The sequence below is a fragment of the Pipistrellus kuhlii genome, unplaced genomic scaffold (assembly GCF_014108245.1).
Source record: "Pipistrellus kuhlii isolate mPipKuh1 unplaced genomic scaffold, mPipKuh1.p scaffold_m20_p_38, whole genome shotgun sequence".
In the NCBI taxonomy this organism is placed as follows: domain Eukaryota; kingdom Metazoa; phylum Chordata; class Mammalia; order Chiroptera; family Vespertilionidae; genus Pipistrellus; species Pipistrellus kuhlii.
This window is the reverse complement of record NW_023425538.1, coordinates 2058945-2082971: the sequence shown is the minus strand read 5'-3', so window position 1 is coordinate 2082971 and position 24027 is coordinate 2058945. Positions and strand designations below refer to the sequence as shown.

General features: G+C 51.8%; 1 protein-coding gene across 2 annotated transcripts in view; it reads right to left on the bottom strand.

Moving 5' to 3' along the window:
* LOC118702216 (Fc gamma binding protein) overlaps positions 1-24027 on the bottom strand; it is a 39484-nt gene that overhangs the window by 239 nt on the left and 15218 nt on the right. The window contains exons 7-20 of one of the 2 annotated variants that reach the window (XM_036407948.2): positions 23088-23655; positions 21256-21848; positions 18231-18819; positions 17904-18103; positions 16406-16544; positions 14603-14940; positions 13019-13592; positions 12055-12671; positions 11128-11671; positions 9720-10291; positions 8897-9470; positions 7577-7776; positions 3927-4310; positions 53-330 (exon numbers count right to left, since the gene is read on the bottom strand). In XM_036407948.2, coding sequence (XP_036263841.1) covers positions 53-330; positions 3927-4310; positions 7577-7776; positions 8897-9470; positions 9720-10291; positions 11128-11671; positions 12055-12671; positions 13019-13592; positions 14603-14940; positions 16406-16544; positions 17904-18103; positions 18231-18819; positions 21256-21848; positions 23088-23655 — 6170 coding nt within the window. The remainder of the gene's footprint in view (positions 1-52; positions 331-3926; positions 4311-7576; positions 7777-8896; positions 9471-9719; positions 10292-11127; positions 11672-12054; positions 12672-13018; positions 13593-14602; positions 14941-16405; positions 16545-17903; positions 18104-18230; positions 18820-21255; positions 21849-23087; positions 23656-24027) is intronic. The other variant, XM_036407949.2, reaches the window with a different exon arrangement.

Here is a 24027-nt window from a genome sequence, read left to right as displayed (position 1 = left end):
GGACTTAGGTGCCCTGGCCCCACATAACCTGGTTTCCATGTTACATCCTCACCATGGGGAGAAGTCCTGTGCTCTCCAGTGCTCCATTGTTGTATTTCCCTGGGAGTTATGCCCATCATTGGTCTGGTCCCCGTCAAAGTTTCCACAGGCACCACACAGCACCCCAGCATGGTCACTGCCGACCATCACAGTCAGCTGCCCATTGGTGCCCAGCTGTACCCGGACCCCTGCCTTCTGATGGACTAGCATGGAGCCATCCGGATTCCGATGCACAGACACAGATGTTAACACTTCAGCTGGGAGATCTACTCGGACTCGGAGACCATTCACCTGTTTGTTTTGTTTTGGGGGGGCGGAGGAAGACACAGAAGTTAGGCTAGAGCCACAGAAGAGCTGGGATGTTACCAGGATGGAGACCCCAAGCAAGATAACAAGTTCAAAGAGCAAAAGCAAAGAAGCAGATGTGGAAACAGATGAAGACCTAAAAGGATGGAGAAAAGGATACATAAGCTACTTGGAGGTTTGGATGGACAGAGAGAAGATTAGAGAGTGGATGAATGTAGATATGGATCAACAGATCAATAGGCAAACACACAACATTCCAAAGGAGGCAGGGGTGAGGGGTTACTTTGATAGACAATCAATCAAACCCCAGTGTCATCCTGTGTACATAGTTCTAGTTTTCAAAATAAAAGGACCCTTCATTGAAATATCAATGAAGAAAGTTAGTGGCTCCCTAACAAAAGTAACTTTACCCCTTATTTTTTTCAATGCTGATATCTGAAGTCAAGTAATAACCTAGAAAGTATAATGATCATATAAGAAAATTACTGTTTCTCTATCATAGGCTGTGGACTTAGTTAACTTGGTAATCTTGAGGTTTTTTCCTTTATACAACTGTTGTCTCCTTTCATTGGTGAGTTAATCCTTCTAAAGTTAGACTTCCTAGAGTACTTTGTTTGAAAGAAAGTTCTTTTTTCTAAATGTTTTAGTATCTGAGTCTTCCTCTGCCAGATGATTGAAGAGAGATGTAGACAGATAGAAAAGATAGATGGATCTGAAAAGATAGATGAATGGATGGATGGATGGATGGATGGAAGAATAGACAGGTGGAAGAAAGGAAGGAAGAAATGGAGAGAGGGATTGGAGAAAGGGAAGAAGAGAGAGAAAGATGAAAAATGGAAATAGAGGTGGGAGAAGAGATGGCTAGAAGGAGGGTGAGAAGAAGAAGGGATGGGTGCAGAGAAGGAGAACTGGAGTGGTGAAAGGAAAGTTTAACCAGGCTGCAAGCTTTAAAGTATGAGGACTGGGTCTGAGTCATCTGTGTTACCCAGCACATGGCCTGATGCAGAGGGAACAGGGCTGAATGTAGTCACAAAACCAAACTTTTCCTGGGTACCCTCTAGGTTCCAGGCCCTGATGTGGTACTGGTGACAAAGTAATGACCAAGATGGACAGGATACCTGCCCATCTAAGGATAATATCTAGTGATGAGGCAGCAAACACAAAGAAATAATGGATAACTTCAGATAGTGATAAGAGCCTTGAAGGGAATAAAAGAGAGTAATAGCATTGAGAGTGGGATGAAGCATGAGAGCATCTGCAGGTATTCAGGAAAGATCTCTCTGTAGGAGCAATGCTGGGGCTCAGACCTGAAGGATGAGAAGGAGCCAACTCTTAGAGTCTCTGGGAGAAGAGCACTGCTGCAGTGGGAACAGTAGACAAGAAGGCCCGAGGTGGGAACAAGCTTGGCTTTCTACACAAATGCATAAAGGCCAGTGTGGCCTGTTACTAGCATAATGAGGCAGGGAATGAGGCTGGAGAGGGTAGGAGTTGTTCTCTCAAGGGCTTGTAGGGCATGGAAGGGAGGTGGCTCGAGTTTGGAACACTGTTCTGGGAGAGCCACTGCAGAGTTCTAAAGGGCAGAATGACCTGATCGGTTTTATAATTTTAGAACGGATCTATTGGCTGTGTAGAGAATCATTTCTTGAAAGAGGAGGTGTCCATTAATCTGAATTATGAATCAAGCAGATGAAAGGACTGATTGGTCCAGTACACTAAAGAGAGAACTCTCGCCTGGCCAGTGTGGCTCCATGATTGAGTGTTAACATATGAATTAGGGGGGATCATGGTTTGATTCTTGGTCTGGGCACATGCCCAGGTTGTGGGCTCTATCCCTTGATTGCAGGAGGCAGCCAATCAATGATTCTCCTTTATCATTGGTGTTTCTATCTCTCTCTCTCCCTCTCCCTTGCTCTCTGAAATCAATAAAAATATATTTAGCCCTATCCAGTTTAGTTCAATGGATAGAGCATCAGCCTGCAGACCAAAGGGTCCCAGGTTAGATTCCAGTCAAGAGCACATACCTTGTTATAGGTTCCTCCCAGGTCAGGGCTCTTGCAGGAGGCAACCAATCAATGTGTTTCTCTCACATTGATATTTCTCTCTTTCTTTACCTCTCTCTTACACTCTCTCTAAATCAATGGAAAAATATCCTCAGTTGAGGTTTTAACAATAAATAAATAAGTAAGTAAGTAAATAAATAAATAAATAAATTTTAAAGCGAGAACTCCAGTGCCCTTGCTTCTACTAGGGCTGAGTCTTGGACCATCGCCGTGCTTTGGTGGAAGGATGTAAACCATCATTGGGGGAGGAATGTGTGGAGCATGGGCTTTACCTCCCTACTGGACCTGGATATCTCTGCAATCAATAAACAGATTTTGGAAATAGAGATGGGCTCATCTGAGAACTTTAGTGCATCCTGACATCTATGTTTGTGTCATGGGCTCTATCATATGAACTATAAATGAGGAGACTAAGAGTCAGCATCAGTCCTGTTAAGCTATACAAATTCTCTCTTTCAGAAATCTAGAATTGGGGTGATGAGAACCATGGGTTTAGCAAATAAAAGGCAGTTGTAAGTGACAAGAAGTCAAGGGGCAGAATGGAGGGGGCACATGGGGCCTGGAGCGGACTCTTGATGCAAACAATGGGCCTGAGGGGTCCCTAAAAGAAAGCAGAAGGAACAAGTAGCTTGTGATTGACAGTGTCCATGGGAATTCCCACTGAGCACTGTAGTTCGAATCTATCTTGATTCTTTGTATCCACACACTTACCACCAGCACCATGTTCCCATTAAAGTGGTGAAGAGCATGGGTGCTGGTGGGTTCAAGCCTGGGTCTCCCAGGCATTCTCTGAGTGACTTGAGTAAACGACTTTACCTTTTTGGGCTCTAGCTTCCCCTGTGTATAAATGAGGATAATAATGGTTCCTGTGTCATGGGATATTGTAAGGAATCACAGAAAATGAAGATGATGTGGAAAACAGCGAGTCTAAAACATCAAGGTACAAATCCAGACAATACTGTCAGGACACCTGGATCCAGCCTCTCCTGAGGCTCTCTCCCTGGGTTTTCTAACTATATGGGCCAATAAATTCATTTTGCTCAAGGAAATTTGAATTTGGTTTTCCGTCATTTGCAACCAACAGTCAAAACCAACATCAAAACTAGTAAATGGCCGAAACCAGTTTGGCTCAGTGGTAGAGCATCGGTCTGCGGACTGAAAGGTCCCAGGTTTGATTCTGGTCAAGGGCATGTACGTTGGTTGCGGGCACATCCCCGGTAGGGGGTGTGCAAGAGGCAGCTGGTCGATGTTTCTCTCTCATCGACATTTCTAGCTCTCTATCTCCCTTCCTCCTCTCTGTAAAATATCAATAAAATATATATTAAAAACAAAAACAAACAAACAAACAAAACTAGTAAGTGGCTCTGGCCAGGTAGCTCAGTTGGTTAGATCAAATCCAGAGACCAAACTGTAGAGATCTAGATAAAGAAAACAGCAAGATAGAGAGGCAGCCAGGAATGGAGGGACACTGCAACAGGAAGACAAAGCCCAAGGGAGACATGCCCTCGTGCCAAGGCTTACCCAAATGCCCTTGTTTAGAGTCACAGTCACCAGCCCATCCTGGAAGAAGATGTGAACATGACCCACAGCTTCAACTTTGTCATGGCAAGAGTGGACATCAGCGAGCACACGGAACCAGGGGATGGTCTTCTGTATTCCTGGGCAGCGGGAAGAGAGCTCATACATGCCGGGGATGCTGACAGCACTGTGGGCTCCATCAAAGGTGGTGATATTGGTGCCCACAAAGAGGGAACAGAGGCCAGGGGGGACCCAGCAATCCCGGGTCCCAGCTTCAACCTCGCATACGCGACCCAGAGGGCAGCCAGTTGCCTGGCACGTCAGGCCAGAGCTTGAGGAACAGGAACAGCGCTCACTGCAGTCTGAGCTCAGCAGGGAGGAGTTCACCTGCGCACAAAGAGGGGCCAGGTTACCATGGTGTGGTCAATTGCAACAATGACCACAGTCCTTCAACCTTCTGGACACATGCAGATCACTTTGCAACAATTCCCATTAAGAAATGTAGTTTATTTCCCTTTCCCCACGGATTCAGGTTGGCTTTAAGACTATGCTTTGGTTATATGGACTAGAGTTATATGAGTGAGCCTAGAGGACAACAGAAGAACCATCCAGGTGAGCCCAGCCCAAATTGCAGAACTGAGAACTAAATAAATAGCTGTTTTAAGCCACTAAGTTCTGGGGTAGTTTGTAACCCAGCAAAAGCTAACAGACACAGGCAGGGGAGGGCAGGAGACATCTCAGAGTCCTGGCACCCACAGCCCAGAACATAGGGCCCTGGAAATCCAGTTCCAGGAAACTACTTTCTCGTGTGTTTTCCCCTACCTAACCAACTGCCCTTTCTTCATGCATTTTCAAGTTCCTCCAAATCCTTAATGCTTCCTTGCCCAAGGTTCAGCCCTTAGGTCTTTTTCTTTTCTTTTTCTTTCTATCTATATTTACTATCTGGTTATCTCAACAAATAAACTGATGAACAAAATAGATCCAGAGACATAGAAACATGGAATAGACTGATGAATCTCAGGTGGGGAGAGATTAACCAAAGAATTTATATGCATATGCATAACCCATGGACACAGACAATAGTGTGGTGAAAGCATGAGAGGTGGTGGTGGAGAGGGTCCATGGGGAGAAAAGGGGGACACCTGTAATACTTTCAACAATAAAGATAATTATTTTTTTTAATCTCATGAAAAAAACTAAAAGTAGTGTCTGCTTCTTAATTAGACCTGATCCTGGGGATGGGTGATTGTTATAAAGAACATTATTGGGACAACTGGTGAAATTAGAATTATGTCATCAGATTAATAATAGTATTGAATCAGTATTAACTGCCTGATTTTGAATTATACTGTGGTGGTATTAAACAAATTTCCTTATTCATAGAAAACCCATGCTAAAGCACTTAAAGATAGAGGGGCACTGTGTCTATAACATATTCTCAATGGTTCAAAAAAAGTATATATATTTATGTAGAGAGGATGGTAAAGCATAATGGCGAAAGGGCAACAGTTGAGTTCTTTGTACTATTCTTGCAAGTATTCTTTAGTTTGAAGTCTTTAAAAACAAAAGTTTGAAAACTTTAAAAGAAATGAATAAATGAAATAAAACAAATAAATACCATCTCTAAACTGATGACTCCCACATTTGTATCTCCACCCCAGATTCACAGATCCAGAAAACCCTTCAGCACTGGCAGTGTGGGATGGAAAAGACAGGGGCTGTGGGAGTCCAGAGGTACCGAACCCAGCCTGGGGGGTCAAGGAGGGCTTTCTATTGGCGGTGAGGCCCGAAGAAGCAGAAGTCTGGCATCTTTCTCCAGAAGTCCTGCACATCCAGGCCCTCTCACCCACCTTTCTGCCGTTAGTAACACTGGGATGGATGAGAATGAATGTGGTCACCCACCTTTCTTTTATTTAAAAAACATGCTTTTGAAGAAGCAGGATTCCTAGTAGTTAGAGGGCGAGCCCAGTTCTAGTGGGTAGCCTCGGGCTGACTTCTCTCTGTGCAATTTCTGCATCAGTCAAATGTCTCATAGGATATTATGATTATTAAATGAATTAACATTTGTAACAAAATTGGTACAGAGTAATGAGGCAGGTAAGTAAGAAGGAAAATTCCCTGGCAAGTGGAATGAGAAAACCAAGACCAATGGTTGAACAAATGGCTGGAACAGCTGAACAATTAACAGCAAGCTAATAAATCACAAAACCCTACCACCCCTCCCTAATTGGACATGCCTAAGAACAAATGGTTTAAATCACCATACTCATGGAGTTAGATGACAAAACCCAGTTAAATCCAGACTAATTCAAGATAGAGGTAAAACTGACCAGACTCCATTATATGCCCATTTAAAAATATCAGCATACCAAATAACATGCCCAGAAATCTAATGAATACTCTGTTGTGATCCTCCCCTAGCATCTCCCCTAAAATTCTTGCCCTATAGAAAATGGATAAAACCCCTCAGGACACAGAACACCAGCTAGCACATTTCTTTGAGCATGCCTGTGCTCCTTTTCTCAGGTGTGTACTTTTGCTTTCTTTGTCTTAAACTCTAAGAGTTCTGATGAGACTCGCAACCAGGAAAGCAGTGGGCAGTGGCAGGTCATCTCAGGTTTGCCTCCTGATCCTGTCTCCAAGGATCTTCTTTTGCCTCACTGTCCTAGTCTTTAATAACTCACTTTCACTTTCACCTGAACTTTATCTTGAATTTTTTCCTGCACAAGAACCTGGAAGTTACCTGACATGCAAGAGGTCCCAAACCTTGCCAGAAGCAGTCCGGTAACAAGAGTAAGAGCTCAAAAAACAAATAATAAAAATAAATCAACTATAACAAAAATAAATTAACTTTCAACTTACATGATTAAACTGTTTTTAGCTGTACTATCTACTGCACTGTTGTAAATTTTACTGAGCAGTGGAGGGCAAGGTCCAATGCTCAGTAGGTGTCTTTCATGTGCAAATTGCACCCAATCCTCCCGACACCTATGGCTCAAGGATGATGATAAACCCCATTTTACAGATGAAAAAATGAGACTCAGGGAGGGGACTGGAGTAGGTGAATAACAGTCATACAGCCCCCTAAAGATATCAAGTCCTAATGCCTGGAACCAGTAAATGTTACCTTATATGGGAAAAGGGTATTTGCAGATGTGATTACATTAAGGATCTTGAGATTGAGAGACTACCTTGCTAGGCCTTAAATGCAATCATGTATATCCTTCTAAGGGAGACGCAGAGAGAATTTTCATGTCACACACAGAAGAGAAGTATGACACAGAAACAAAAACGGCAGTGATGTGACCATAAACCAAGGAATGCCCGCAGCACCAAAGGCTGGGAGAGGCAAGCAGTGGATTCTCCTCTAGAGTCTCTGGAGAGGGTGCTGCCCTGAGCACAGCTTGACTATGACCCAGTGATCTCATTTCTGATTCATGGCCTCCAGACTGTGGGAGGATAATTTCTCTTGTTTTAAGCTACCAAATATATGGTCATTTTGTCACCACAGCCACAGGAAACTATTACAGGGATGTCACAGCTGGGAAATGTGGATGGCTCCTCTGTCCCCATCCTTGAGTACATCAGCACAGAAGTTCTGAGTCTTCCTCAAGCCGCACCACCCTCCCTGCCCACCTCAAGCCCCTACTCACTGGCAAGTACCGGCCATCGTGGGTGCAGCCGCAGTGCTGGACAGGGACGCAGATGCCCTGGGAGAGCAGGAAGCGGTCATCACACTCACAGCCCTCAAAGCAGCGGGAAGTGCAGCCCATGAGGCCGGAGAGGGCTGCGCAGGAGCCTTGGCAGGAATGTGTACAGATGGAGTAGTGGCTGTGGGCAGGGCACTGGAGTGCTGCAGAGAGAGAAGGCAGGGAGGGGTCACACCTGCCCACTGAGCCTGGGGACACATCAGTGGGATAAATAGTGCCGGCCCAGTGTGATCAGAGCTGCATTGGGCAAGTATGGCAGAGTGGTCAGGGCGAGGGCCGGAACATGGTTCCCTGCCCTGGAGATCACATCAGTGGGATAAATAGTGCCGGCCCAGTGTGATCAGAGCTGCATTGGGCAAGTATGGCAGAGTGGTCAGGGCGAGGATGAGGCAAAAACAGGGAGCTGTGGACTCAGGGGAAGTATTTGGGGAGGGGCCCAAGGCTCTGGCTGAGCAACTGGTGGATGGTATGGCTGCCCAGAGATGAGTACCAGGATCGGGAAATAAGAGGATCAAGTTTGGGATGAAATGCTGATGTCATATGGGAACACAGCAGGTAGGAAGAACCTTAAGGACATCCAAGAGGAAGTGTCCAGGAGGCCACTGGGCCTCTGAGGCTAGCAGTCAGGAGAGAGAGTGTCCATGCTCAGCACTGAAGACAAATCTAAGGCCAGGGAGATGGATAATGGACCTGAAAGTAGGTCCTGCCCCGAGGAGAACGAAGGAGACACAGCCCTGCCATGGAGGCATGAGGGGCCACGGCCTTGTCCTAGAGAGTGGGAGGGGACACGGCCCTGCCCTGGGGATCTGAAGGAAGCAGCTACCCCTCACTGGGAGGGGGGAGGGGGCAGGAAGAGGATCTGAGAGGTAGAGTCCTGGGGAACTGAGGGGGCTGCAGCCTTGTCCTGGGATGTGAGGGATATAGTCCCATCCTGGGGTGTGGGTGAGTCGCAGACGCAGGCTTTATTGTGTGTATTAAAGACCTGCCAACCCACCTTCCAGGTCACCACAGAAAGGGTCCCGGATGAGACCTAAGGAGAACTGCATCTGAGGTTTTGGAGGACGGGACCCTGAAGGAGTCTGAGAAGGGCCAGTCAGCGAGTTGGCCAGAGGGAAGCCAGTAGGGTGTGCTGAGGGAGAAACTAGGATGGAGGTCTTTCAACAGGGAGGGACTGCTCCTAAGATGCAGCCAGGACTGGGAGCAGATCAGGGGGCACCCTCAAGCCTGCTCTCCAGTCCTTTGGGGAGCCCTACGGGCACTTACGGCAGAAGCTGTCTGTCCTCCAGGGCTTCACGGCCTGGCCGGCCGCCTGGCAGGCCGCTGTGTAGGCAGCCAGGCTCCGGCAGAGGAAGGTGCTGTTGCCCTTCTGGGCACACAGGTCAAACACGCACTGGCGGAAGTACTCAGAGGGGCTCACCACCCGGTGGCAGGCTGCGAAGGGGCCCTGGGGGTCGCGGAGCTGCCCGCAGGCCTTGATGCTCTCATATGGTGCTGTCTCCTCTGCTGAGCACACAGGCCAGCCCTGGGGCCCAAAACCCTCGCCACATCCTTGGGAGGAGCCGGGTGCCCGCCATGCAGCTCCAAAGGCATCCACGCTGGGGGCCACAGTGCCACTGGGCAGAACAAAGTCATCACTCCAGTTGCCATTGAAGTTTCCACAGAGGCCACAGATCCGGCCACGGAAGGGGCTGGGGACGGATATGAGGACGTTGGCATCACCATCAAAGAGGAGCCGCAGCCCCTTGGTTGTCTGCAGAACCATGTTCCGGCCCTCAGCTGTCACCTGTACGTGGCCCACAGCCACAGGCAGGGCTACCGCCTCGCCGTCCACAGTGACCTGGGTGGAAGGATCAGGTGGGTCAGGGACTCACAGAATCACAGATAAGGCAGAATAAGGCAGTCCCCTTAGACTCCCGGGCGGGCGCTGTGTCCCCCTTGGTCCCTTTGGGGTGGGGCAGTGTCCTCCTTAGACCCCTAGGGGGAACCATGTCTCCCACAAACTTCCCAGGGCCGGATCCTGTCCCCTCAAGGTCCCCAAGGCAGGGCAAGACTTTCAGATTCCCAGGGCTAGACTATGTCTACCTACCTGCAGGCCGAGAGCCAGGCCCACAACCTGGCCAGCCACGGTAACCACCAGGCGTTGGGGATCTCCAGCCGCGTTCTTTTCAAGCACAACGGCAAAGTCCTCATCTCCGGGCTGCGGGTGGCAGACTCCGGCCAAGACGTAGGAGCAGGAGCCGTGCAGATCATAGACGCGTCCATCCAGCGTGTTGTAGTGGATGCCCCCATTGACCACACAATGGCCACAGCCTTTCGGGTGACAGGCCTGGACGCCGTCCTTCACTCGGCACTCTTCGTAGGGCTGGCAGGCTGCGCCCTCCTGGCAGCTGACTTGGCCGCCCGGCCCACACTCACAGCGCCGCTCGCACTCAGGGCCTGGGTAGAAGGCCTCGCCCAGGGGGTAGTAGCGGCCCTCGTGCAGGCAGCCACACTGGCTCACAGGCACGCAGGTGTCGCCGCTGAGCACAAAGCCGGCATCGCAGACGCAGCCCTCCCGGCAGGCTGACTCACAGCCCTCTGGCGCCGAGAGGCCGGGGCAGCTCACAGGGCACGAGTCACCACAGAGCTCGTAGTGGCTATGGGCAGGGCACTGGAAGGCTGTGGAGACAAGAGGAGAATGGTGCAGGGGGAGGTGCAGAGTGGCAGCATCTGCCCACGTGGGTCTGTTTGCTCTACCTGCATTTTTCATGAGTGAATCTGTCCAGGGGTCTGAGCAGGTGTCAGATCCAACACATCCAACTGGGAAATTCAGTGTGGGGCTCCGGGGACCAGGTCTCTCTGACCACATTGAGTGCCAACCTGACCAATTTGACCATGCATATCTAAGCAGGTCTAAACCAGCCGTGGGTATTCAGGATGTGAATCTGACTGGGGTGTGGGGCCAGATGTATGCTGGGGTGTGAATCCATGTGAATCTGTACCTATCTGTCTAGGGCTACGTCAGAGTCATGATTCCACCTGGGTGTATCTGACCCGTGTCTCTAACCAGAGTCCCCGTCTGATGTTATTGGACCAATTCCCGTGTATTTCAGTGTCTAAAACAGTGCAGGGGCATCTGACCAGGTGTAACTTTCAAGGTCTCTGTGACCAAGGGTACCTGGGAGAATCTACTTGACCAGATGTATCTTGCTGTGTAGCTCTGATGGGGGTCAGCCAACCCACTTTATCTGCCTACGATATCTGAGTGCATGTTCTCCGAGAGTCTGCAGGACCCAGGTTTTCTGACTAGGTGTTTCAGAGTCTCTCCCACGGCAGTGTGTGATCCGGAATATTTAGTGAAATGTTTCTCTAACAGGAGCTAGCTGGCTCGGGAGAGGCAAGGTGATGTCTAAGTCCCACCTTGGAGGGGAAGGCTCTTGTCTGGGAGCCCTGTGAAGGGTGAAAGCGGGGAGACCCCTACTCTGTGGCCCACGCATGGAGGAGTGAGTACTCACGACAGAAGTCCGGCCGCCTCCAATCGCCGAGCTGGGCTCCAGCCGCCTGGCAAGCTGCCACGTAGGCGGCCACGGCCGGGCAGAGGCCGCCGGGGTGGCCCTGGGCCTGGCAGGCGTCCAGCAAGCAGGCCTGGAAGTACTGCGCGGGCGGCAGGAGGCTGTGGCAGGGCGCCAGCGGGCCGTCCGCGGCCAGGATCACGCCGCAGGCGTCGGGGCCGCTGAAGGGTTTCTGCTGCTCCGGCGTGCAGGGCGCGGGGCACTGCCCGGGCGCGCACTGCCCGCAGCCCGCGGCCCCGCCCACCTGCCAGCGCCCGGGGTCCCCGCCCACCGCCGTTAGGTCGTCGGAGGGGTCGCGGTTGTAGTTCCCGCACAGGCCGCAGAGGGCGCCCGCGTACGCCGCCGGCACGCGCAGGCGCACGTTGCTGTCCCCGTCGAAGGCCAGGGAGAGCCCGGTGGCAGCGGCCACCACCACGTCGGGGCCGCTCAGGTGCGCGCGCAGGCGCGAGTCCAGCTGGAAGGGCAGCGCCACGAGCTCGCCGTCCACCTGCGGGCGTGGGGAGTGGGTGGAGGCAGTGAACGGCCAGGACTCAGATTGGAATCCTGTCTCCTACCTCCTGGGTGTGTGGGGTGGTAGGGGGCGGGAAGGGGCGTGGGAACCCTGAGCACGTGACCTCCCTCCTTTTAATAATAGCAACAACGGTAATACTCTTTGTTCACGATGTCACGGGCTCCTCATACTACCCTATGAAGCAGATTCTTTTCTTAGAGGAATAAACGAAAGCTCAGAGGTGGGGAAGCCACTGCTCCATGTCATCTGGCTGGAGGCCTATACTCTGAACCTGTGCATGGTAATCAGGGCAATGGCAGACCACTAACCCCAGGCAACTTCAGGGTTGGCATGTCCTGTCTGATCCACACACCCCTTACCTGCAGCTGCCGGGGCCAGCGGGCGCTGAGGGTCAGGTTGTGGTTGTAGATGTGCAGGGTGATGCTGCGGGTGTAGCTGACGGCCTGGCTGCCCCGGTGCTCATTGGCAACAGTGACGGAGAAGTTCTCGACCCCAGAGGGTGGTGCGTGGCAGGGTGCACTCAATAGGTACTCACAGGTACCTTGGAAGTCGAATTGGTGCCCGTCCAGGGTGATGTAATGGGGGTCACCCCAGGCCTGACATTGAGCCGTACTAACGGGACGGCAGCCATACTGGCCTGAGGGCAGCAGGGCACACTCTTCACCGAGCCCACACCTGGCAGGCTTGCAGATCAGCGAGCCACCCCCAGGTCCGCACTGGCACCTCTGGGAGCAGGTGGTACCAGCCCAAAACTCACTGCCTGCCTCGTGGTAAGTGTTGTTGGCCCAGCAGCCGCAGCCCCCATCCAGAGGAACACAGCGGTCTGCGCTCAACACAAAGCCCGCATCACACTGGCAGCCCTCAGCGCAGGGGCCCTCACATGGGGCTGGGATGGTGTGGGGCGCAGGGGCCGGACAGCTGGCAGGGCATGGTGGGCCACAGAGCTCATAGTGGCTGTTGTTAGGGCAGGAGATCTCTGCAGGTGGATTAAGGAGACAGGGAAGAAAGAAAGAGAATGGTATTAGAAGGTGGGATCTGAAGATAGGGTGGGAGGAGACTGAGATAGAGACACCAAGGGACAGACAGAGAGATAGAGAGACAGAGAAAGAGACACACTCAGAGAGAGAAGCAGACATCCAGAGACAGGAGAGAGAATGAGCAATAGAGATGGAGAGACAATCATAGGAAGGTGCAGAAAAAGCACCAAGTGACAAAAACGAAGAGGAAGAAACAAAAAGGCCCAGAAGGACTGGAGTGAAACCAAACCAGCCCCACAGAGACAGGACCCGCACCCCCAAGTGCCCTGTTCACCCCAGCACTCACCACAGCCGGCCTGTGCCCTCCAGTCCTTGATGACAACGCCAGCAGCCTGGCAGGCAGCGGCATAGGTAGCCAGAGCCTGGCACAGTATGTCATGGGCTCCACCGCCCAGGCAGACATCCAGAACACAGCCCTTGAAGAAGCTCTCAGGTGCCACGTGGGCATGGCAGGCAGCAAAGGGGCCTCCTGCGCCAGGGGCCAAAGGTCCACAGAAACCAGGGCCCCTATACTCCTCCTGCTGATCCTCAGGGCACGTTGGGCAGGACCCCTGACATTCATCCCAGCACAGGGGGTCCCAGCCTGGAGCTCGCCAGCTTCCACCCCAGACGGGGATGGAAGGAGCCAGTGTGCGGTTGGGGAAGACTTGGTCATTGTTGGGGTTGCGGTCCATGTTCCCACAGAGCCCGCACACAGCACCATGATAGCTGCTGGGCAGCGTCACCTCCACTCGCCAGTTCCAGTCATAGCTGACCCGCAGCCCGAAGTCGGTTGCCAGCATGGCTTTCGATGCGCCCTGAGTCACCGAGAGCCGCCCACCAGCCACAGAGACAGGCAGCGCCGTCAGCACACCGTTCACCTGGGGGGAGGGGGACCGGGAGGGAAAGAGAGGTCACTTGGGGTGTGGAGGCCCAGCCTGGCCTTTGCCTCCCTCACTGGGCCTGCATGGCTGGAGCCTGCCAAGGCCTTCTCACAACTGATGCTCCCTAGTCATTTGACAGACATGGACATCTGCTGTAGCTCAGGTCCTGGGGAATGAAGCTGCCTCTGCATCTTTTTCTGGATCTCTCCTGATTGCCATCTCCCTCCCTTCCTCTCCCTATTGTCTCTCTCCATCTAGATCTATCTCTTTTTCTGGATTTCTCTGAGTGAGTGAGTATGTACTCTCTCTCACCCACTTGCTCCCTCCTGATTCACTGGGTCTCTCACCCACTTGCTCCCTCCCTCCTGATTCACTGGGCACCTCTGTGTGTCTGGGCATCTCTTCCAATCACCACCATTTGTTGAGTGCCTACCCTGCTCCACACCTCACTCCCAACCACCACTACTCTCTTCCCTGTGTCCCCTCCCTGCTCTCCCCCACCCCCACCCCGCTTCGTGAGCTGCCATTAATCTCCATCTTCATTACCCTGGGCAGAAAGGGTGACCCATCTCTCTCGAGTTCTCACACTGGCGTCTCTAGGCCTCTCATTTGTTCCCTCACACACATTCATGGTGGCTTCCTGGGGTCAGACCCTCATCTGAGCACTTGATGCATACCCCTCACTGTGGGGCCGGGCCTGCTATGATCCCCATTCCTAAGATGAGGAAACAGACCCACCAAGTAATCACTTGCCCAATATCACACAGCTCCTATGGAGAGCCTGGATGCAAAGCCAGTATGGGGAAATGCTGAAGTCCTACATCAGAGCCCTTTGCAAAGGGGTGAGCTCACTGGATTCCCAACAGAGAACTAATGTTGCTGCTGTAATTCTTGCTTTGCTTCCATTTTGTTTCAGGCCTAGGTGAAGAGAGCACTGAGCTCCTAACTGGCCGGGAGGACCCCTCCTGCCCAACTGGAAGCTCGGGGGACCCTCCCGTGGGACTTACCCGGACTTTGCCAACTTCGCCTTTGTGAATGGAGATGTTGATGTTGAGGGTAGTCACAGTGACAGTCCTCGCATAAGACACAGCAGGGTTGCCCCGATTCTCATTCTTGGTGGTGATCGTGAAGGGTGTCAGGCCCTGGGAGTTGACCCCTGGGCAGCTGGTTGTCGCCAGCACATAGTTACAGGTGCCCTGGAAGTCGAAGTTCCAGCCGTCGAAGGAGTGGTAGTGGGGGTCGCCCCACAGCCAGCACATGGCCTCGTAGTTGGGCACGCACACACCATGGCCATCCTTCTCCTGGCATGTCTCCTGTGGCCTGCACGTCACTCCGTGGCACAGTTCTGGGGGCAGGGGAGAGAGGGCCTTGAGGGGCTGCCTGGAACGAGGCTGCTCCCCAACATCTACTCCCATCTGTACAGGATTACTGACTCTGGGGGCCAGGGGCTGGGGGCCTGGGGCATGCGGCACACCTGCTCAGCAGTGAGCATTTTCCTGCTCACCAGCTCTGGCCATCCAGTGGGCTACAGCCACACCTTCCAATGAGACCTGCCTCTCCGCCCTGGGGTGGGGGTCCTCTCCCCATGTCCTCCCTTCCTCGGGAGCTCTGCTTCAGCCTCAGGGGTAGGGGCTGTCTCTGCTTTGTGTTCCTTAGTGTCCATCCTCATTACAAATAAAGAATTCTTTCTATCCCACTTTCCTTGTTCAAGCTGCTGTGTGGTTTCTGTCCCCTGATTAGATTTTGACAATATACCCCTCATCCCTAGGAGTCCCTGTTATCCTGCCCAACAGCCCTGAGGTCTCAGTCTGTTCTGGAGGTTCCATCTCCTTACCCTCAGAAATAAGGTAATTATTCTCTGCCTTCACCCTAAGAAACCAGTCCTGGGAGTGACTTTGTGTCTAAGATTTAATCCTCCACTCAATGGAGCCCTGTATCCAAGACTCAAGCCTTGCTGGGGTCTCTGCTTGAGACCTTAGGACTCTGTCCCTGTCCCCATGGGCCAGTCTCTCGAACCCCTTGGGGATGGTGTCTGAAGCCCCAAGACTACTCCCACATATCGGTAGTCAGCAAACTGTGACACCACCAGCTGCCTGTTTTTTGTAAATAATGTTTTATTGGAGCCACACCTCCTATTACAGAGTCTGTGGCTAATTTCATTCCATGATGGCAGAGTTGAGCTGTGACTGAAACCGTATGGCCTGCGAGTTTAAATATTTACCAGCTGGACCTTTATTTTATTTCTTTAAAGTCTTGTTTTTTAAATTTCTCACCCAAGGATGTTTTTAAAATTGATTTTAGATAGAGGATGGAAAGACAAAGAGAGAGGGAGGGAGAGAGGGAGGGAAGGGGAGAGAGAGAGAGAGAGAGAGAGAGAGAGAGAGAGAGAGAGAGAGAGAGAGGAACATCAAAGTGTGAGAGAAACATCCATCGGTTGCCTCCTGTTAGTGCCTTGACTGGCGATCGAATCCATAACCTTTTTGGTGTGTGGGACTATGTTCAACCAACTGGCCAGGAACCATATGACCCTTTAGAGAAAATGTTTGCCTATCCCTCCCTTATGCTGAGGGTCTCTGCATCTGCCCAGCTCTGAGGGCCCCCACAGCCTGGTCTCCACCATGAGGGTCCTTGCTTCCCAGCCTGGGGGTCCTCTGCCTGTGGCCCTGAGAATCCCAGCCCAGGGGTCCCAGGCCTGAGACCTCAGTCCCTAGTCCTCTGTGCCTTCCACCATAAAGACCAGGTCACCCACCCTCAGCTCGAGTCGCTGTGCTCTGACCCAAGTCACAATGGCCCCAGCCCTCGCCCATCACCTTTGACACAGCTCAGGCTGCCTGCCACGGACTGGCACACGTGCCCCACTTCGCAGCTGTAGTTCTGGCACACCAGGCCTTTCCCAGCATGGCACACACACTGCTGCCGGCAGCTGTCGATGAGGACCCTCTGCCCTGGCTGTGGGGAAGAGAGCACAGCCGTCAGGGCTGGATCTGTGCCCTCTGACTCCAGCATCTCTGGTGATCTGGGCACAGAGGGATCCGGAGGACAGGAAAGGGACATCTTTCACCAGTGTGGTCCCTAGTGAACTAAGGCACCCCCAAGCTTTGGGGTTCAATTCATTCATTCACTCACTTTCATTTACTCTTTTGTTTGTTACAAAATAGCCACTAAATGCCTGCTGTCTAGGATAGACATGTACCACAGTGACGGTAACAGAGTGACGAGGAGCACAGGCTCCGGGGCAGACTGCCCGAGTCTGAAGCCTGGTTTTGCTCTGCTCCCATCACATCATTCGGTGCAAGTTACTCAACTTCTGTGTGCCTCAGTTTCCACATCTGTAAGTTGCAGATAATAGTTACACCTACCTATGAAAGTATAACTGAGTTAGTAATACATGTAAAGCACCAGTGAAATGAGAAGGATTTCCTTGAAATCATGCAGATTGGAGAGAAAACGGATAGAGATGAAACAAGATTGGGAAAACGTTGTTGTTTTTTTTAAGCTGAGTGATGGGTATGTGAAGATTTATTACAGTTCTCTTTTGTATATTTGAAAAATGTCATAATGAAAAATGTATATATCATAGTGTAGTATAATACACATATGGCACTGAACACAGTAACCGGTACATAGTAAGCACCATCTGCTTACTATGGTGTGCCATTGCTATTATTCATCAGGGAGGGCCCTGCGCTGGTGGTGCTCACAGTTCTTTGGGGGAGACAGACTTTAGACCACATGTGTCAAACACAAGGCCCGCGGGCCAAATCCGTCCCGCCAGGCCTTGCAATGTGGCCCGCACCGCGCTGTCATCACTGCACTCCGCTGCGTTTCCATCACAATGACAGTTTATGACTGTTCAGTAAACCATTCGGCTCGCAATTTAGGCTGGATTTTAGATTTTGGCCCCTTCTCTGATTGAGTTCAACACCTCTACTTTAGACAAACACATTCAGATCAAAAGAAAAGGAGAAGCTGTGAGAGCGGGAGAGGGAGGCAGAGAGAGTTGGCCACCAGTGTAACAGAGACAAAATCTAGACCCAGATACAAAGCCAAAACTTGACCTGGGGAGCCAGGTCATATTTACAAAGGTCTTTCCCACCCCCATGGGAACATTGACCAAAGTGGGCAAAAGTGAGACCTGGGAGGAGCCAGGCAAGAGGGGACAAACTGAATCACAGTGGGGCCATGGGCTGCGGAAGAGGGTGGGTGGGCGGGACAGGAAGGATGCCAAGTGGACAGGCTGAGAGGTTGACAGGCAGTGGGAAGGTCCAGGATGAGACCCCGGATCTGCTCAGGATGACCAGTTCCTACCTCATAGTAGAGACCATCGTGGTAGCAGCCACATTTCTGGATGGGCACGCAGGATTGGCCGTCATAGAGAAAGCCGGGGTCACACTGGCAGCCCTCTGCACAGTCATCCGGGCACTGCGGGGCGGCACTGAGTGCAGAGCAGCTCAGGGAGCAGGTGTCTGCGCAGAGCTCATAGTGGCTGTTGGGGGGGCACTCCATCGCTGCAAAGAGTGGGTGTGGTTCAGAGCCCCTGGGAAGGAGGGCTGCAGAGCCCAAGGTCTTCCCCGTCTGTGCCTCAGCCTCCCCCTCTCCATCCTTTGGTCTCTGCCTTCCCTGCCCCTTACTCACGACAGAAAGATTCATTTCTCCAGGGTTTGACAGAGCCTCCAAGCGCCTGGCAAGCACTCACATAGGCGTGAATGTTACTGCAGAGAATGCTCTGCTGTCCGTCACCCACGCAGAGGTCAAAGACACAGTCATGCAAGGGACCTTGGGGATCAAGCAGCTTGTGGCAGGCGGCCAGTGGCCCGGTGGGGCTGGTGAGGAGCCCACAGAACTGCTCCTGCTGGTACTTGTTCTGCAGCTCAGGTCCACACTCCGGAGGGTTGCAGTCTTCGCCGGGCTTGCAGGCGGGTGGCAGCAGGCAGGGAGAGCCAGGCACGGCCTCCTCCCAGGAGTTGCCAAACTCATTGGGGCTGCCTGCCTGCGAGCCATCAGGCTTCTGGAAGTCATCCTTGGGGTCGCCATTGTAGTTCCCGCACAAACCACATAACTGCTGGTAGTAGTTGCCTGGAACCGTGACCCGCACATTGTACACAAGGTCGTAGGCCACACGCAGGCCAAAGTCAGTCTGGATCACGACGTCTGAGCCGTGCTGGGAGGCACGGACCCGGCCCTGGGCCAGCACCACAGGCAGCTTCCTGTCCACACCGTCCACCTGGGAGGGAGGAGATGCCATGCTTCAGAGGGAACACTTGGAGAAGGCAGACCCTAGCCACGCCCCTGCCTGGCACTGAAGATCTGTGTGACCTTAGTTTCCATATTTGCAAACTTGGTAGAATAATAGTCAGAGTGGGTTGAATGGTGGTCCCCAAAAGAGAGGTCCACCAAAGACTTCAGAATATGACCTTATTCTGCCGGGACCGGTTTGGCTCAATGGATAGAGCGTCGGCTTGGGGACTGAAGGGTCCCAGGTTCGATTCCGGTCAAGGGCATGTACCTTGGTTGCGGGCATATCCCCGGTAGGGGGTGTGCAAGAGGCAGCTGATAGATGACTCTCTCATCGATGTTTCTAACTCTCTATCTCTCTCCCTTCCTCTCTGTATAAAATCAATAAAATATTTTTTTTAAAAAAGAATATGACCTTATTCTAAATAAGGGTCTTTGCAAATGTAATTAGGATAATGATCTTGAGATGGGATCATCCTGGATTAGGGTGAGTCCTCTGTCCAATGGCAAATGTCCTTGTAAGAGCCAGAGAAAAGACACAGAACTACCAGAGAAGGCCAGTGGAGATGGATACAAGGACTGGAGTGGGGAAATGCAGTCAGAAGCCAAGGAACCCCCAGAACCTGGGAGGGATGAGGAGGGATTCTCCCCTCGAGCCTTGGGAGGGGGTGCAGGCCTTGCCACCACCATAATTATGACTTCGGACCTTCACAACTGTGAGGAAATAAATTTCTGTGGTTTGAAACCACGAGAAACCAATACAGGTCTCAGTGGAATAAAACCTTACCAGTCACTGTTTCATCACCACTTCCTGCAGAGACTGACTCCAGAGACACCTGCCTGGGCTCAGACCAGCTCTGCCCCTTGCCGTCTTCCTGTGCCCGCAGGCAGGAGAGTCCCCTCTCTGTTCCCGCTTCCTCATCTACTGAGTGGGAATGAGGTCCTTACTCCACAGTGCTGCCAGGATGTGATATATTAATGTTTGCCAAGTGCTGAGAAGCATTTCTGGCACGCAACGGGTCTTCCTTCAGAAAGGGTGTTCTGGGGACATTTGCTGTTATTATTAGCTATGACTGGAAGTTGTTATTTTGAAGTGTAAATGGGTGCTAAGGGTTTTTGCCTTAAGCATCCGTGAGTGGAAAGTCAGGTTAAATTTCTAGGGAAACGACTTCAAGTCCATGAACCAAAAATCACTTGTTTCGGTGTAAGGCTGTGGGACACCAACAAATCCTTGTAAATTCAGCTCTGGTTAACGTGCTTGCTTGGCCTTTTAAAACGCAGACACAGTGAACATTAGGTTGTTTTGAAAGTGTGAGGAATCAGAGGAGAAGGCAGGGGAAAGACGTGCTCCTGCTGAGTCTCCTAAATAGAGTCAACCACCATACTTCCCAAGCAAGGATGGGCAGTGGTTAAGGACAAGTGACTTACCCCTTCCTCCTTGCCTCAGTTTCCTCATTTGTATAGTGGGAATATTAATAGTTTCCACCTCATGGCAAAGCTGAGGGATTCAGTGAAGCAAAAAGAACAACACCAACAACTCATGCATTTGGGGCCAAGAGTATGCCAGGTGCTATTCGAGGAGCTTGCTTATATCAGGGACTGTATTTAAACATCAAATCCATGGGCACATGGAATAGTCGGCTATTCACAGCATCCTCATCATCAATATTGCTCCTAGTACAGCAGCCACGTGCCTGATTGTGGTGGGGTCTCTGGGGAAAACCCTCTGGGATAAGTGAAATGCCAATTGCCGTTTGAGACCAAATCCTTCCTGGTCAGAGAAGCCCCAAAGCATCCAGGGCCCTGCATGCTGGCTCCTGGCACACCATCTTGGGTTCAAGTCCTGCTTTTGTTGGAGCCTTTGGGCCAGTGGTGAAACCTCCTCTCAAAAAAAACAAAGCAAATCATGGCACGCCAGCTACTGCTGGGAGGATCAAATGACACTGTGGGCAGGAAGTGCTTAGCCGCCAACGTCTGGAGTCAGCTGTATGAAACCACAATTCTGTTATTGTTGTGGTTGTGGCTATTGAGGAGTGATGGAATTATCCACGGGTCGTCCTCTGTCCTTGACCCCTTTCCCATCCTTGAACTTTACCAATCTCTGATTGAATCATGTTCTGCCATGGGCTGGGAGGCTAGGGAAGTGCCTGGGGCAAGGACCAGGATGGAGGGGAAGATAGAGGGGATGGGAATAGAGTGTAGGAGAGACATTCAGAGGGGGGTATAGTCAAAGGGCAGAGAGAGAGAAGAATGAGCCACGTGAAAACAGGTCTCACGTCCCTTGGCTCCCACTCTGGGCTCTGAAGGGCAAGCCCTCCCTTGGAGCCCCATGTCTCTCACATCCACTCTGAGCCCTGGGTCTCCCACCCTCAGATCACCTTCCATCCTGGACCCCCACCCCTGCAGGTCCCGCCCCTGCTCTCACCTTGACCTTCCACTGATTCTGCTCCAGCTGCAGGGTGAAGTTAGCCACCCGGACAGTGACCACCCGGGTCACACTGACTTTCCTATTGTTCCACTCCACGTTCTCCTGCAGGACAGCAAACTGGTCCAGGCCGGGCCGGTTCCCGCACGTCTGAGCCAGCACGTACACGCAGGTGCCCATGAAATCGTACCGGCGGCCGTCGAAGGTGGTGTAGTGAGGGTCTCCTGACGCCTGGCAGGTGGCAGAGCCCACAGCCACGCAGCCCAGGAAGCCGCCAGATGGCTGGCAGGCCTCGTGCGGGCCGCAGGTGGAGGGCTTACAGGACACCAGGCCGCCCTCCTGGCAGTGGCAGAGAGAGTCACATCCCGGTCCAGGATAGAAGGTCTGGCCCGGAGGGTGATAGACGCCCTGGTGCAAGCAGCCGCAGGAAGACAGGGGCACGCAGGACTCACCACTGAGCGCAAAGCCCTCATCGCACACGCAGCCCTCGTGGCAGTCGGAGCCGCAGCCCCCGGGCACTGGGAGGTCTCCGCAGGACAGCGGGCAGCCACGGGAACACTGCTCGTAGTGACTGTGGGGCGGGCAGCTCAGTGCTGCAGGGAAAGTGACTGTCAGAACTGAGAGTCCCTGACTCCAGTGACACAGTTGACCTCCTGACACACATGCATGTGCACACACTGTTCACACACACACACACACACACACACACACACACACACATTTGCATATAAGTAGTTCAGCTGCAAAGACTCCCTCTGTTGAGTGGGGCCTGGGGAAACAGATTATATCACAGTTAATCTGATACTGATAATTAGGATTTAGGATTTTTTTTCTTACTTAACTGTGGTTTGGATCATATGTAATGTTTTCAGTGACCTTATTCAAATTGGTAACAAGTGCATATGTGGTACATATTTTAAACATACGTATGCATGTATATAGTAAGAGTGTATGTGTGATCTCTGCAGTGTATTTGTGAATGCAGTTCTCTTAGCTTCTTTATTCTATAGTAGGAGTAATAATTTTAAAGAAAATAATACACTTATGTATATTTAAACATGTGTTTTATATTTCAACAATAAATTTTAAAATGTAAAAACCAGCCAAAACCGGTTTGGTTCAATGGTAGAGCATCGGTCTGAGGACTGGAGGGTCCCAGGTTTGATTCTGGTCAGGGGCATGTACATTGGTTGCGGGCACATCCCCAGTGGGGGTTGTGCAAGAGGCAGCTGGTCCATGTGTCTCTCTCATCGACCTTTCTAGCTCTCCATCTCTCTCCCTTCCTCTCTGTAAAATATCAATAAAATATATATATTTTTAAAAATGTAAAAACCAGGTGAAGGAATGCATGGCTCTGTGAACTTCTCTTATAGGTAATAATTATAGGTAAGCAAAAATGTGTGAAGACCATTCCTGCAGCCACATCGGCTGCAAGGGTCTCAAACTGACTACCCAAAGGGCTAGGCAGATGCTGTACGTAAGTGAAGTAGACCAGATGGAGACCAAGTAGAACTGAAGAGGGAACCGGGCTCCTTCTAAAGGCAGGACCACTGCTCGTCTCTGAATGACAACTGCCACATGGCAACCAGACCCAGGGCCACCAGACGTAGCCAGTCATCTTACAAATATTCATTGCATCTGTGATTTCCTAGCTGTTACGATCCTGGGCATGTAACTCATCCTTTCTGAGCCTCAGATTCTTATCTGTTAAATGGGTAAAACCACAGTTCCTACCTCATATGGCTATTATAAGAATTAAATGAATTAATGGCATTTATGCATTAATGAATACACACAAGACTGAGACCCCGGTTTTCACGACTGGTACTCACGGCAAAGTTTCTCACTCCTCCAGGGGTGCACAGTGGCCCCAGCGGCCTGGCACGCATCAGCATAGGCGGCTAACGCATCACACAGTGGCCCAGACTGGCCTGGTAGCAGGCAGAGGTCGTAGACACAGTCGCGCATGGCACCCTGCGGGTCCAGCTTGCTGTGGCACTCCCGGAAGGGCCCTTCAGGGTCAGCAAGGATCCCACACTCCTTCTTGCTCTGCAGCTGCTGGGCCACCAGGGAATCCAGCTTGGGACAGTCACCTGGCTTGGTGGCTTCACAACCTGGCCTTGTCTCCTCCTGCCAGCTCTTCCCAAAGTCCAGCCCATTGTCAGCTTGGCCCCCACCCCGCAGAGCGAGATCGTCACCTGGGTTCCCATTGAAGTTCCCGCAGAGCCCACACAGGGCCCCAGCATAGCTTCCAGGCACCTTGGCAATCACACGGGCATTCCAGTCATAGGTGATAGTCAGGCCAAAGTCAGTGCGTATGACTGCATCTTGGCCCTGGCGGAACACCTGGACCTGCCCCTCTGCTGCCTGGAAGGGCAGGTACTGAAGGATGCCATCCACCTGGGTAGAGAGGCAGAAGAGCCACGGGGTCACGGTGTATTCATGACCCTGAAGACCAGCCCTCACTCCATCAGCTCCAGCGAGTCTCAGCTTCTTGCTATTCCCTTGAGCACGTTATGCCTGGTCCCACCTCAGAGCCTTTGCACTTGCTGTTCCCTCTGCCTAGCACACCTTTCACTCTCCTCACACTTCAAGCACCAACTTAAATCCAAGTCCCTAACTCTGTCTCCCCATGACCTCCCTGACCTCACTTCACACCCTCCCCCTCACTCATTCTGCTCCAGCCATACTGGCTTTCTTGGTATTCCTCTAACTCTCCCAGTTTAGTCTAACTTTAGGGCCTTTTCACTTTGCCAGGAACATCAGCTAGTA